The sequence below is a fragment of the Aotus nancymaae genome, unplaced genomic scaffold (assembly GCF_030222135.1).
Source record: "Aotus nancymaae isolate 86718 unplaced genomic scaffold, 86718_ANA_hifiasm-v0.15.2.pri h1tg000040l, whole genome shotgun sequence".
Taxonomy (NCBI): Eukaryota; Metazoa; Chordata; class Mammalia; order Primates; family Aotidae; genus Aotus; species Aotus nancymaae.
In genome coordinates this window covers 38,174,700-38,190,241 of record NW_026988454.1, presented here as the reverse complement: position 1 = coordinate 38,190,241, position 15,542 = coordinate 38,174,700, and the positions used below count along the sequence as shown (strand labels likewise).

The following is a 15,542-nucleotide window of genomic DNA, read 5'->3' as shown; positions in this document are numbered from 1 at the left end:
ATGAGAAGTTATTTGTCAAATACTCAAAGGACAAGATAATAGTGAATAAGAAGAAGGATGACAAAGAGATGGAGATGGTGATTTAATAAAACACAGAAAGAGCCAAACTGAATCAGACAGATAGTTCCTATCATGTAGCATTTAGCATTCATTTGTAACATTATCAATAGCCTGTCCTGGATGAGACGGATTTTTGTGAATTTTGCTTTCACAATGATACCACTATCTATCATCGCTACCCATAGGTGATAGTACATTTATCATAGCCTTCTTTATGAAGTCTCTCATGGGTAGTTTTGACAAGGGTGACTCTTCAACGTAATTACTGTGTAATGAGACATGGATTTTAAAAATATATCTAGATGATGTTCTGATATGATTTTGAAATGTGTTAATTTACTGAAAGCCAAAACTTATACACTTAAAGTATATATTAGCTGGAGCAATGTCCTCCACTCACCTAAAATACTCCAGTTTTTCATCTATTTTACTACTCTTTCTGGATGTTAGCCAAATGCAAAATAGTTTTAGGTACAAACAAAATGTAACGCTGTGAGACCAAAAAATGTGTGTTTTATCTCCAATTCCCTGTATGTTTAAGTTCATGTAAGTGACTTAACCTCCTCGTACCTTCATTTTCACCTGTATAAAAAGAGGGATTATGCCTTCCATATATCTCTAAATGCAGGAAGAATAAATGAAACACACAAGAATGCTGTAAGCCTTTGCAAACATGCATAGAAATCTGGTGTAACTATTCACAATAGCAAAGACATGGAATCAACATAAATGCCCATCAGTGATAGACTGGATAAAGAAAATGTGGCACATATACACCATGGAATACTATGCAGCCATAAAAAAGAATGAGTTTATGTCCTTAGCAGGGACATGGATGCAGCTGGAGGGCATTACCCTTAGCAAACTAACACAGGAACAGAAAATCAAATACCTCATGTCCCACTTATAAATGGAAGTTAAATGATGAGAACACGTGGACATATAGAAGGGAACAATGCACACTGGGGCCTACCAGGGGGTGGAGGGTGGGCAGGGTGAGAGGAGAGAGAGGATCAGGGAGAATAACTCATGGGTACTGGGCTTAATACCTGGGTGATGTAATAATCTATGCAGCAAACCCCAATGATGCACATTTACTTATATAACAAACCTGCACATCCTGCACTTGTACCCTGAACTTAAAATAAAAGTTAAAAAAATGTAAAAAATACAAGTAATTCTGACATACTGCTGAGCCTGACTGTATGTAACTCATCCTTTAGAGTGCTAACCCACATTAAGTTGATGCTTTTGGTGCTGGGAACCTCACATTTTCTCCTCTTCTGGAATATAGCTTAGAGAGGAAGCTCTTCTGTGTGCAGAAGGAAGGTATCGTCTTCAGTAAGCACTGTGCTGGCCCTAAAGAGTCGTCTTCCTACCCTATTCCTGCCTCTTACTCCCACTCGCACACCACCAGCATAGAACTTGGTGTGTAATCAAAGGCTGAGTTTGAATTACTGTGAGGCCAGTGACTAGAAAGCAGTGTAGCTGGGACTGCAGATTCTCATGCTCAGCTCTTCTCCCAAGCATTCAACTGTAGCTCTTGAGCACCAGCTTCCTCTGAGCTTCTTAAAAATGCCCAGAAAACTGCCCAGCAACCACATTTGCTGGCAAGCACAGCACCAGGCACATGGTCAGTTTGAGCGCTATCGTAAATCCTCGAATAGGCTTTAGAACTTCCAAGGGATCATTGGTTTGATTATCATTGTATCAGCCAATCACCCAACATCTGTGACCCACAACAATTTGCCAGACACTGTGCCTGGTACTATGAAGGATTAAAAGAGTAAGACAGAGCCCTAGCCCCCTCTCATCTATCTATCTAATGTAGATTAGATAGATATGGCCAAGCACCTAGCAAAGTCACTTCCCATTAGAGTTGTGAATAGTGGTAATATTCATTGTTTTTGAAAATCTTAGAAAAGAGAGGATGTGCTAGAATGGGCAAGAAGGGCTTCATTGAGAAGATGGAGTTGGAACTGAATCTCAAAAGCTGGATTTATTTTGGATAAGTAGAGAGGAATTAAGAAGCAGTAATATGAAAACAAAATCTTTTTCTGAGAATGATCCAAAAGAAAATAGGCAAGTAGAATGGTAATAAAGTTGGCAATATTGGTTAGGAAAATTGTTGTTTGGTCCTGTGTATAACAGCATTAGAGAATATTCGCTATAAATTAGGCATCATACTAGGAGTGGGATATAATATGGTGAAAAAAACAGACAGAGTTACCACCCACTAAGAGCTTACCTTTCAGTTGGAGAGGTAGTCAGTAAATAGATGAGCCAAGTACTAAGTCATTCCAAAATCCATGGTGCTGTGAAGGAAACGTTCTGCTGCAGGGAATGTGGAAACCTAGACAGCATCCTGGGAATGGCCACACTAAGAAGCACTTAAACTGAAAGCTGATGGGTGACCAGGACCCAGTCTTTAAAAGTATTGAGGAGAAGTTCATTTTAGGTAAACACAACTGGATACAAGAAGGCACTAAGAAGGGATGAGTTTTGCATATTTAGTATACTAAAACTATGCCAGGGAGGTTGATTGCATAGGGTCTTAGTGCAATTTTTTGAACTACTTTCTTATCATGGAGCTTGTAGGATTCTTGACATCTTAGTACTGAAGTACTCATATAATCAATACTAAGAATAAAATGCATGTGAATGATGACTTTTGCACATTACCACATAAATGAAATAACCTATACAACATATTATAAGCAAGAGGAAGTCAAGACAATGAATATGATCTTGATCATCCAGAATTTAAAAGGGGCAATGTATGGTATGCACTTACTTTTGAAAATGTAGACACTGAGTTTTTAATAAGAATTGGTTCATTTGGTACAAAATTGTGATCTTTTGGTAATACAGAAAATATATTGAAGCAAAGAATATATTTTAAGTTGAAATTACAATGTACATCTTCTGTACTGTAAGAGATGCTAGTGATATTGATACATTAATTCTTAAGGTAAGGTATTGGAAGATGACCATAATGTAGATCAAGTCCCTTATTATGGTTATGGTGTTCAGTACTATGTGAAAGTAAGAGTGGTATCACAGGGTGCAGTGAAAAATATCCAACGACATCTTTTTTTTCTTTGAGACAAAGTCTCGTTCTGTCGCCAGGCTGGAGTGCAGTGGTGTGATCTCAGCTCACTACAACCTCTGCCTCCTGGGTTCAAGTGATTCCCCTGCCTCAGCCTCCTAAGTAGCTGGGATTACAGGCACACGCCACTACGCCCAGCTAATTTTTTGTGTTTTAGTAGAGATGGGGTTTCACCATGTTGGCCCGGATGGTCTCGATCTCCTGACCTCATGATCCGCCTGCCTCAGCCTCCCAAAGTGCTGGGATTACAGGTGTGAGCCACTGCATCCGGCCAACTACCAACATCTTAGGCAGTTGACCTTAGCTAGTGATTCAAAAGTAACGTTTAAAAAATTATGTATGAGTATGTATGTGTGTCTGTGAATGTGTGTATGTATATGTGTTCATGTGTAAAAAGTTATTTGACCCATTAGATCTTTGAACGCAAACATGTGCAGGAAAACAAGTTTAAGGAAATTAATGGAACATAATTGCAACACTCACCATGAAAGCAAGGATTTGAATAACCTAGCAACTGCATGCACGATTTATTCCAAAAAATTTTTCAATCTAAAAGTAAAAATAATTCCATTAATATTTAGAAGAATAAATCCAGAGCATTATAATACATTTGTTAATACTCTCCAAATTATTGTGTATATGTACTGCAAATTATACAGAAAAGTTTTGAATTTTCCAGTGGATTCTTACTCTTTCATCCTTTTATTTGTGATGTTAACACTTGCAGGATGAGAAATTAGATGATAATAGTTGGACTTTATATTCTTCTTTTTATGTAAAACCTTGAAAACTTTCATAAATTAAACCTCTTGCTGCCCTTGAAGAATCACAAAATGCAGTACAATTCCTCTAGCGTCTCTTACCATGTTCTGTGCTGGCCAGACATTTAGTTCTATTTAAAATCCACTTATGTATATTTTAAAAATTAATTCTCTGGCCATGCCTAGTATGCAAGCACTCTAGTACAAGATTGTAGAGCATTAATATGCTGCCAAGTTGGACCTTATTCAAAATTATATTGAGACAGTTTGTGATTCTCTAATTCATTATCTGTCGCTAGACTATCCATATCATTTTAGTAAAAGAGAAGAAGGCTTATATATTAGCATATGCATGCACATAGAAAAATGAAGTGTAAACCTTTCAGGGTACTCTAAACCTTGGATTTTTTTAAAGAAACAATGTTATACACACACCATTTTTGTTTAACTAAATATGATATATTTTAACCATGAACACATTGATTGCATTTCAGTGTGTCAGATGATGTTTTAAATGTGAATAGAGGTGAATGTGTATGAAAATACTCTTTGGGAGTAGGGGCTGTTTTGGGGTTCTGTTTTACTTTGCTGGCAATGTTGCATGATTCTGTGATTAACAACCATATTTCTGGTGATATCATATGGAAAAAAGCATTTATTCTCCCTTAATGTTTTATTGGCATCTTTGATGTGTTATAAAACAGGCATTTACTACTGAGTAGCTAAGCATTTCCCCCTCTTTGTTACTTTAATTAACGTATTGATCTAAAACAAATCTATAGGATCAAGCTTATTGAGGCCGACGGCCTGTTCATCTCTCAAGAGACTGTTGCTGCACTCCACACACTTTTTCAGTAAATAAAATATGGACAAAACTGCAACATGTGGAGGCTGAAGATTCCATTAAAGACTTTTGGCAACCGTACCTTAAAGATATTTCAAAAATAATTGTGCTTTATCGCTTCTTCTGTGCCATAGCGTATAACGAGGGTTTTTAAAAAGACCAAATACAGCTCTCTGATTTCCATTTAATGGAAGAAGTAATAAAGTTTAATTGTATACTTGAGCACGGGGCATCATTTCCAGTACATCTGATCAATAATTCATCGATTGCCTTTGGCTCAAAGTAATATTTGAAAGAAAATGCAGCCAGTGGGAGCTTATCTAGCTGTAGCTTCATCATCTCTATTAATTATGCTTTTCCCGAATTTGGATCATTAGGCTACCAAAGTGACAGCAGATGGCGAGCAGACCGGACAGGATGCTGAGAGGACCAACGCCAGAGCAAAGTCCCTGGGAGAATTCATTAAGGAGCTTGCCCGGGATGCAGAAGGTATTAGAAAGAATCACGTTTTAATCATCATTTCTCCCAACAGAAAAATACAGAAAGGGATGACACAGGACTGGAATTTCTCTTGTTATAAGTGACATCTGTAAAATCAAAGGTTGAGTTTCAGAAAGTGGTGTGGTTAAGATACTCAAGGGTATGATCTGCTGAGAACCTGTGACCTATAGTGTTACATTAGTGACAATAGGCAGTGAATTAGTGACAATGAGGGCATAATAGCAGTAAATTCTTGAAACATGGCTATTGTAATTATAGAATAGGAGACTTTTGCTTTGTTATTGTTTTTATTTGAAAGCATTTGAAATATTTTTCATTTTTAAGGACACTAATGCTATCATTCCACTTGACACACTAAAGCAGCACTTTTGGTTTCTTAAAGTGGCTTTTCCAATACTTGGGACTGGTTTTTTTTTTTTTTTTTTTTTTTTTTTTTTGAGACGGAATTTCGCTCTTGTTACCCAGGCTGGAGTGCAATGGCTCGATCTCGGCTCACCGCAACCTCCGCCTCCTGGGTTCAGGCAATTCTCCTGCCTCAGCCTCCTGAGTAGCTGGGATTACAGGCACGCGCCACCATGCCCAGCTAATTTTTTGTATTAGTAGAGACGGGGTTTCACCATGTTGACCAGGATGGTCTCGATCTCTTGACCTCGTGATCCACCCGCCTCGGCCTCCCAAAGTGCTGGGATTACAGGCTTGAGCCACCGCGCCCGGCCGGGACTGGTTTTTAATGAACATCTGTTGCTTGGGATTTGGATGTGCTGCTTTGTGAGAAGCTCTAGTGCATTTAGTCTACAATTCTCTAGGAGTTAGTTATTGGCACCTACTAATATGAATGAGAATCAAAGTGGAAGCCATTTTTGAGCAAAAGCCCAAATTAAGAAACTCAAAGAATACAGATAATGCCCCTCTGCCCCTCAAAAAAAAAAAAAAACCCTAGCCCTTAAATATCTGTTAAAATATAATAAACGTGCATGCATGTTTAGGAAGTGGGAAAAATGGTTTTTGTTGTTTTTTGCTTAAAGAAGTAAAACATTTTTCTAGCTCTGCAATATGATATATTTTAGATACTTTGCTTCATATTGTAGCCAAATAAATAAGGATGTGAGATCAACTTCAAGGCAGATTCTGACTGATAACTCTTAGGCATCACTGGCCAAGAAGAGAAGAAATCTCAAAAATTCACCACTGCAAGAAGCAACAGAATTTTAATCTGAGACCTAATTTGAGGCAAAAGATGTGAGATTCTGAAACAGAAATTACTTCTCCCAGAAAAATCTCAGTTGACTCATTGTGGTTTGTCCTCTGCTAGATGAAGCTGTTGTACTTTCCCTAGTATTATTTTCCATTAATGCCACTTGAAGTGCCCCCTCCAACCCAAAACAACAACACCAACAAATCCCACTGCAAGTAGAGCATCTTCACTCTGAGCGGATCCCCACAGGCCCTGGTCAACGCTCCAGGAACCTTCCTTTTCTTTCCATTGATGTTTCAAACATCCAACACCCAGCAGCTCATCCTGGGGACTCATTTTCAGTTTGTTTCAATGAAACATTGGTATGAGAATAAATACTAGCATATGTTTTAATAGATCCTAGTATCAACACTGCTTCCTTTATTCTTTGCGTTGAATCCTCCATCTCCCACCAAAGAGACATACATATTTATGGCTAACTCTTTGGTAAATATGAATTTTTTCTTCTGGGTGCCTAGGACCTCCAGATACTGTTTGTGCACCAACAGGGACCAGAGTGGAGATGATATTTATCCTAGGCTTGCTCACCACTCCAAATCCCAAATCTATCCACCAGAGAAAGGATTACCCATCACCAAAGGTGTCTCTCATTCTCTAAATTATGCGTAGATCAGGTGGTCTGATTGTGCCTGTCCAGATGGGGCACCCTTTCCTAATATATGTGAAGTGCCATGTAGCATAGCTATACTTTAGGGAAATACTCCCTTTTGCCTGCAGGCACTATTTGGTAGAATTAATCCAACTATTAAAATTGAATGAAAGTTCAAATTTAGATTGTATCAGAGCAACACTAAATGCTCAGATGTAATACAAAGCTTGGCAGTTTAGAGGAGAAACAGAGAGAAGGTGGGGGAAGGAAGATAGGAGAGGGAAGGAAGGAAGGGGAAGGAGGAAAAAGGAAGGAAGGAAGGGAGGAAGGAAGGGAGGGATGGAGGAAGGAAGGAAGGGAGGGAGGAAGGGAGGGAGAAGAAAGGAGGGGGATGAAGGGAGAAAGGAAGGGGAAGGAAGGAGGAAGGAAAGGAGGGAGGGAAGGAGGGAGGGACGAAAGGAAGGATTGAAAGGAGGAAGGAAGGGAGAAAGGGAGGGAGGAAGGAAGGAAGTAAAAAGGAGATAGGGAGGGAGGAAGAAAGGAGGTAAAAAAAGAAGGGATTGAGGAAGGAATGAAGGAAGGAAGGGAGGAAGGAAGGAAGGGAGAAAGGGGAAGGAAGAAAGGAAGGGGAGGATGGAAGGAACAAAGAAAGAAAGGAAGGAGGGAGGGAGGAAGGAAGGAAGAAAGAAAAAGGGAGAGAGGAAAGAAGGAAGGAAAAGGAGGGAGGGATGGAGGGACAAAGGAAGGAAGGAAAGGAGGGAGGGAAGAAGAAGGGAGAGAGGAAATAAGGAAGGGAAAGAAGGGAGGGAGGAAGGAAGAAGGGAAGAGAGGGAAGAAGGGGGAAAGGACAGAGGAAAGAAGGAAGGCAAAGGAGGGAGGGAGGAAGGAAGGAAGGAAGGAAGGAAAGAAAGAACTCACTAAAGTAGGTTATACAACATATCCACACCACGTTTTTTTCCCTCTCTCTCAAAACTACAATAATAGGGGATAACCATCAATGCTTTTACATTTTGTTAGTTGTTATAAATTGCTGTGGGAAGAGTCAGTGCTTCAGGCTGACATTTGTCTATTTCAGTTTTATGTTTGAATAGATGTACTATTCATCCTTTCTTTCATTGTAATTCATGACCTCTTTATAGATAATCAACTTCTATTCATATAAGGCATTCTTATCTAACTATAATTTTATAATATCTACTGTGCTATGACTCCTGCTTACATCATAAATAAACTATATTTTATTCCATCCATTGTTAGAATTAAAGAGTGGACAGGTATAAACCCATTTAAACCCATTAGTGGTTATTTTCTGACATATGATCAGACTTAATCAATGATAAACATAGTTTCTTCCTGTTTCTCAGATCAGAGTATTACTTCATATTCTTAATACATTTGCCCCGTCAGAGGATTTTTTTTTTTCAGATTTTGTATTGAAACAGTTTTGCTTCTCCTGAGGAATTTTTATTTATATATATAGATACTGTTTAAGAATCCTATTTGTATTCCCTGCTATGCATTGGCTGCTAAGATGCTCAGAAGTGGACTTAGGATTTATTGCATTGAACGTTATGGAATGGGGTTTTCTGTCTAGTAATTCCTTCCCTGATTTACACTATTTTTTTTAACCTGTAGCATTAGTTCCTTTTATTTGAATTTTATCTTATATTAAGGATTTTTTCAATTTCTGAAATCCTCCTTTGAATTAAGTTGGAAATAAATGGGTACATTCCAAAGATATATCATTTACAATCAGCTTCAATACTGTAGAAAAGAAAATATATTGAAGTGCTAGGGCATACTTTTGAATAAGAGATGAAAAACACTTTCATCTTTAGTTTAAGAATACTCAGAGAAGGTCCAAATCCTAAATTCCAAATCCTATATATAAATAGGATTTGGAACTACATATATGAATATAAACATAAAAATGTATGTTTATATATGTCTATAAAGAGTGAAACAATTAAACTTCTATTAAAATGATGCTCCCTTTCTTTTTTGCTGTGTGGGGTGTGGTTCTAAGAAAATGATATTGACTAGCATGTGCTAGATGCTTATGAGACAAATGGAAAATAATAGGATTTTAAAATTTAACTTTCAGTAGGAAAACAATGGAAAGAAAAATTAAACTAGACAGTTCACCATACAAAAAGACTTTTAAATGAGGGTAAGTAAAGTGCAATGAAATAATCTGGAAAAAAACTATAAACCTTTAAAACACTAATAATAAATAAATGTTATCTGAATTAAACTGACAGGTTTTAATGGGCCATATGTAATTTACTTGTGTCTTGATGAGGCCATAGTTTTCTCCAAAGCTCATACCTAATTTTTTTTTCATAATGAAGATAAAGTAGCACACATCCCAAAAACTCATTTGAAAGATGCTATAATTTATCCAAAAAGATAGTGAGGCCAATGTCCATTTTGGGGAGCTTGTATTTTTTTACATAACATGGTTTGCAACAAAAAGCTGGCCGTGGAATAGCAGTTTATCCCATAAGCAGCCAATATATTTGCTGAAATGTTTGTTCTTTTGGTCCTAATCACATTGCAATCTTTTGACACTATTTCAATGACAATAATTTCAACAATTAATAATATCCAACCAGAAATAAAAAGCTCATGGCCGAGTTGCACAATGATGTCCTATAGAAACTTTATGGGGTATGTGTTCTATGTTTTGATGTTTTTTTCTTATGTTTTTTATTTTCTTTTTTATATTTTTCTTTAAGTTCTGGGGTACATGTGCAGAATGTGCGGGTTCATTACATAGGTATACATGTGCCATGGTGGTTTGCTGCACCTATCATCAAAAGAAGACATTTATGTGGCCAACAAACATATGAAAAAAATCTCAACATCACCAGTCATTACAGAAATACTAATCAAAACCACAATGAGATAACGTCTCACAGCAGTCAGAATGGCAATTACTAAAAAGTCAGGAAACAACAGATGCTGGCAGGGCTGTGGAGAAATAGGAACGTTTTTACACTGTTGGTAGGAATGTAAATTAGTTCAACCATTGTGGAAGATAGTGTGGCGATTCCTCAAAGACCCAGAACCAAAAATACCATTTGACCCAGCAACCCAAAGGAATAGAAATCATTCTGCTATAAAGACACATGCACACATATTTTTATTGCAGCACTATATACAATAGCAAACACATGGAATCAACCCAAATGCCCATCAATGATAGACTGGATTAAGAAAATGTGACATGAGGAGAGATCCAAGATGGCCGGTTAGGAGCAGCTCAGGATTCCAGGTCCGAGTGAAAGCACAGAGGGTGAGTGGACGCCGCATTTCCAGATGGATTTTTACTGCCCACAGACCAGGAGATTCCCAGGTAGAGGAGCCCCACGGGTCGCCAGTGTGGCTGTTTTGGCCGGTGCGGCTGTTTTGCCTGCGCCCCAGCGCAGCGGTTCCCAGTGCAGAGTAAACGAAACTGTGTCACCTCTTAGCCAGCAAGGGGAGCTGAAACAGGGAGCCAGGCCAGGAGATTCCCGGACAAAAAAGCACCAGGAATCTCAGAGCCACGGTTTAAGCCGGCTCAGTGGGTCGCCGCACAGGAAATCACACAGATCCCGGCGCCTATTCAACAGGCGACCAGGTCACCTGGTAGAGAGCCGACCGTTCAACTAAAAAACAAAAGGCTCTGAGGCAGGGAGCCAGGTGATCAGGCCCAGCTGGTCCGACTGCCACAAAAACAAAAACAGAAACAAAAAAACAGCAATTGGAAACACTCTGGGTTGAGACTTTCACAGCAAGCACAGCTGAACCCAGGATGGTCCAGCTCAGTGGGGGAGGGGCATCCACCATTACGGAGGCACTCTACCACTACAGAAACAGTCCGCCATTCCTGGGGCAGCCTGCAGTTGCCAAGGCAACCCGCCATTGCCAAGGCAACCCGCCATTACAGAGAGAGTCTGTCATTACAGAGGTGGGCGACCATTCCTGAGGCAGTTGTAACTACACCCATATAAACAGGACTGCAGGGAAGTTCACATGGCAGCTGGGCAGAGCCCACAGCAGCTCAGCGAAGCCTCTGCAGGCTGAGAGTGACTAGGCTGCCTCCTTGCGGGCAGGGCAGCCCTGAAGAAAAAAAAAGGCAGCAGCACAGCGGAAACTCATAAAGCCCTAACTCCCTGGGACAGAACACCTGGGGAAAAAAAAAGGGGGGTTTATGAGTCCTGCTGCTGCAGACTTAAATTTACCGGCCCAGCAGCTCTGAATGAACAATGGGGCTCACAGCTCAGCACCTGATATAATATAAAGGACAGACTGTTTCCTCAAGCAGCTCCCTGACCCCCGTATATCCAAAGAGTCACCTCATAAGGGAGAGCTCAGACTGACATGTGGCAGGTATCCTTCTGGGACAAAGCAGAAGAAGAAACTGGTAGCAACCTTTACTGTTTGGCAGCTGCTGCAAGTGATCTCCAGGCAAGCAGGGCCTGGAGTGGACCTCAGCAGTCCTACAGCAGAGAGGCCAGACAGTTAAAAGGAAAACTAAGAAACAGAAATAACTTCATCAACAACAAACAGAACGTCCACTCAGAGACCCAATCAGAAAGTCAACAACTACAAAGCCGACAGGTGGATAAATCCACAAAGATGGGAAGAAACCAGCACAAAAAGGATGAAAACACCCGAAACCAGAACACCTCTCCTCCTACAAGGGATCACAACTCCTCACCAGCAAGGGAACAAGACTGGAAGGAGAATGAGTGTGATGAAATGACAGAATCAGCCTGCAGAAAGTGGGTAATAAGAAATTTCCGTGAGTTAAAAGAACATGTTCTAACCCAATGCAAAGAAACTAAGAACCTTGAAAAAAGATTTGACAAAATGCTAATGAGAATGGACAACTTATAGAGGAATATAAGTGAATTGATGGAGCTAAAAATCACAACACGAGAACTTCGTGAAGCATGCACAAGTTTCAACAGCCGAATTGACCAAGCAGAAGAAAGGATATCAGAGGTCAAAGATCAACTCAATGAAATAAAACAAGAAGGTAAGATTAGGGAAAACAGGGTAACAAGGAATGAACAAAGTCAACAAGAAATATGGGACTATGTGAAAAGACCTAATCTACGTTTGATAGGTATACCTGAATGTGACGAAGAGAATGAATCCAAGCTGGAAAATACTCTTCAGGATATTATCCAGGAAAACTTCCCCAACCTAGCAAGGCAGGCCAATATTCAAGTCCAGGAAATACAGAGAACACCACAAAGATATTCCTCAAGAAGAGCAACCCCAAGGCACATAATCGTCAGATTCACCAGGGTTGAAATGAAGGAGAAAATACTAAGGGCAGCCAGAGAGAAAGGTCAGTTACCCACAAAGGGAAGCCCATCAGACTCACAGCAGATCTCTCAGCAGAAACCCTACATGCCAGAAGAGAGTGGGGGCCGATATTCAACATCCTTAAAGAAAAGAACTTTCAACCCAGAATTTCATATCCAGCCAAACTAAGCTTCATAAGTGAAGGAAAAATAAAATCCTTTGTGAACAAGCAAGTATTCAGAGATTTCATCACCACCAGACCTGCTTTACAAGAGCTCCTGAAAGAGGCGCTACACATAGAAAAGAACAACCAGCCTGTAATCCCAGCACTTTGGGAGGCCGAGGTGGGTGGATCACGAGGTCAAGAGATCGAGACCATCCTGGTCAACATGGTGAAACCCCGTCTCTACTAAAAATACAAAAAATTAGCTGGGCATGGTGGCACGTGCCTGTAATCCCAGCTACTCAGGAGGCTGAGGCAGGAGAATTGCCTGAACCCAGGAGGCGGAGGTTGCAGTGAGCCGAGATCGCGCCATTGCACTCCAGCCTGGGTAACAAGAGCGAAACTCCATCTCAAAAAAAAAAAAAAAAAAAAACAAAGAAAAGAAAAGAAGAACCAGTACCAGCCACTCCAAAAACACACCAAATGGTAAAGAGCATCAACACAATGAAGAATCTTCATCAACCAATGGGCAAAACAGCCGGCTAGCATCAAAATGGCAGGACCAAATTCACACATAACAATATTAACCTTAAACATAAATGGACTAAATGCCCCAATCAAAAGACACAGACTGGCAAATTGGATAAAAAGCCAAAACCCATCAGTGTGCTGTATCCAGGAAACCCATCTCACATGCAAGGATACACAAAGGCTCAAAATAAAGGGATGGAGGAAGATTTACCAAGCAAATGGAGAGCAAAAAAAAGCAGGAGTTGCAATTCTCATCTCTGATAAAATAGACTTTAAAGCAACAAAGATCAAAAGAGACAAAGAAGGACACTACATAATGTTAAAAGGATCAATGCAACAAGAAGAGCTAACGATCCTAAATATATACACACCTAATACAGGAGCACCCAGATACATAAGGCAAGTTCTTAATGACTTACAAAGAGACCTAGACTCCCACACAATAATAGTGGGAGACTTCAACACACCATTGTCAATATTAGACAGATCAATGAGACAGAAAATTAACAAGGATATCCAGGACTTGAACTCAGACCTGGATCAAGCAAACCTAATAGACATTTACAGAACTCTCAAACCCAAATCCACAGAATATACATTCTTCTCAGCACCACATCACACCTACTCTAAAATTGACCACATAATTGGAAGTAAATCACTCCTTAGCAAATGCAAAAGAATGGAAATCATAACAAACAGTCTCTCAGACCACAGTGCAATCAAGTTAGAACTCAGAATTCAGAAACCAACCCAGAACCGCACAGCTTCATGGAAACTGAACAACTTTCTCTTGAATGTTGACTGGATAAATAATGAAATGAAGGCAGAAATAAAGATGTTCTTCGAAACCAACGAGAATGAAGACACCACATACCAGAATCTCTGGGACACATTTAAAGCAGTCTCTAGAGGAAAATATATAGCAATAAGTGCCCACATGAGAAGCAAGGAGAGATCTAAAATTGACACTCTATCATCAAAATTGAAAGTGCTAGAGGAGCAAGATCAAAAAAACTCAAAACCTAGCAGAAGACAAGAAATAACTAAGATCAGAGCAGAATTGAAGGAGATAGAGACATGAAAAACCCTTCAAAAAATCAATAAATCCAGGAGCTAGTTTTTTGAAAAGATCAACAAAATAGACAGACCACTAGCCAGCTTAATAAAAAAGAAAAGAGAGGATAACCAAATAGATGCAATAAAAAATGATTAAGGGTATGATATCACCACAGATTCCACAGAAATTCAAACCATCATCAGAGATTATTACAAACAACTCTATGCACATAAACTAGAAAACCTGGAAGAAATGGATAAATTCCTGGACAGTTGCCTTCTGCAAGCCTAAACCAGGAAGAGGTCGAAACCCTGAATAGACCAATAACAAGGTCTGAAGTCGAGGCAGCAATTAAGAGCCTACCAGCCAACAAAAGCCCAGGTCCAGATGGGTTCACAGCCGAATTCTACCAGACATACAAAGAGGAATTGGTACCATTCCTTCTGAAACTATTCCAAATAATCCAAAAAGAGGGAATCCTTCCCAAATCATTTTATGAGACCAACATCATCCTGATACCAAAACCCAGGAGAGACTCAACAAGAAAAGAAAACTATAGGCCAATATCCATGATGAACATAGATGCAAAAATCTTTAATAAAATACTGGCAAGCCAATTACAACAGCACATCAAAAAGCTTATCCACGATGATCAAGTAGGATTCATCCCGGGGATGCAAGGCTGGTTCAATATACGTAAGTCTATAAATGTAATTCACCACATAAACAGAACCAAAGACAAAAACCACATGATTATCTCAATTGATGCAGAGAAGGCCTTTGACAAAATTCAACAGCCCTTTATGCTAAAAACCCTCAATAAACTAGGTATCGATGGAACATATCTCAAAATAATAAAAGCTATTTATGACAAACCAACAGCCGATATCATACTGAATGTGCAAAAACTGGAAGCATTCCCTTTGAAATCTGGCACTAGACAAGGATGCCCTCTCTCACCACTCCTATTCAATATAGTACTGGAAGTTCTAGCCAGAGCAATCAGGCAAGAAAAAGAAATAAAGGGTATTCAATTAGGAAAAGACGAAGTCAAATTGTCTCTATTTGCAGACAACATGATTGTATATCTAGAAGACCCTATCACCTCAGCCCAAAATCTCCTGAAACTGATAAGCAACTTCAGCAAAGTCTCAGGATACAAAATCAATGTGCAAAAATCACAAGCATTCCTATAAACCAATAACAGACTTAAAGAGAGCCAAAACAAGAACGAACTGCCATTCACAATTGCTACAAAGAGAATAAAATACCTAGGAATACAACTAACAAGGAATGTAAAGGACCTCTTCAAGGAGAACTACAAACCACTGCTCAACGAAATAAGAGAGGACACAAACAGATGGAGAAACA

General features: G+C 39.4%; 1 protein-coding gene across 1 annotated transcript in view; it reads left to right on the top strand.

Annotated features, from left to right (window-relative positions):
- Positions 1-15,542, top strand: part of LAMA2 (laminin subunit alpha 2) — an 886,276-nt gene that overhangs the window by 734,813 nt on the left and 135,921 nt on the right. Inside the window, exon 35 of the mRNA XM_064360706.1 lies at positions 5,152-5,263. Within this exon, the coding sequence (XP_064216776.1) occupies positions 5,152-5,263 (112 nt within the window). The remainder of the gene's footprint in view (positions 1-5,151; positions 5,264-15,542) is intronic.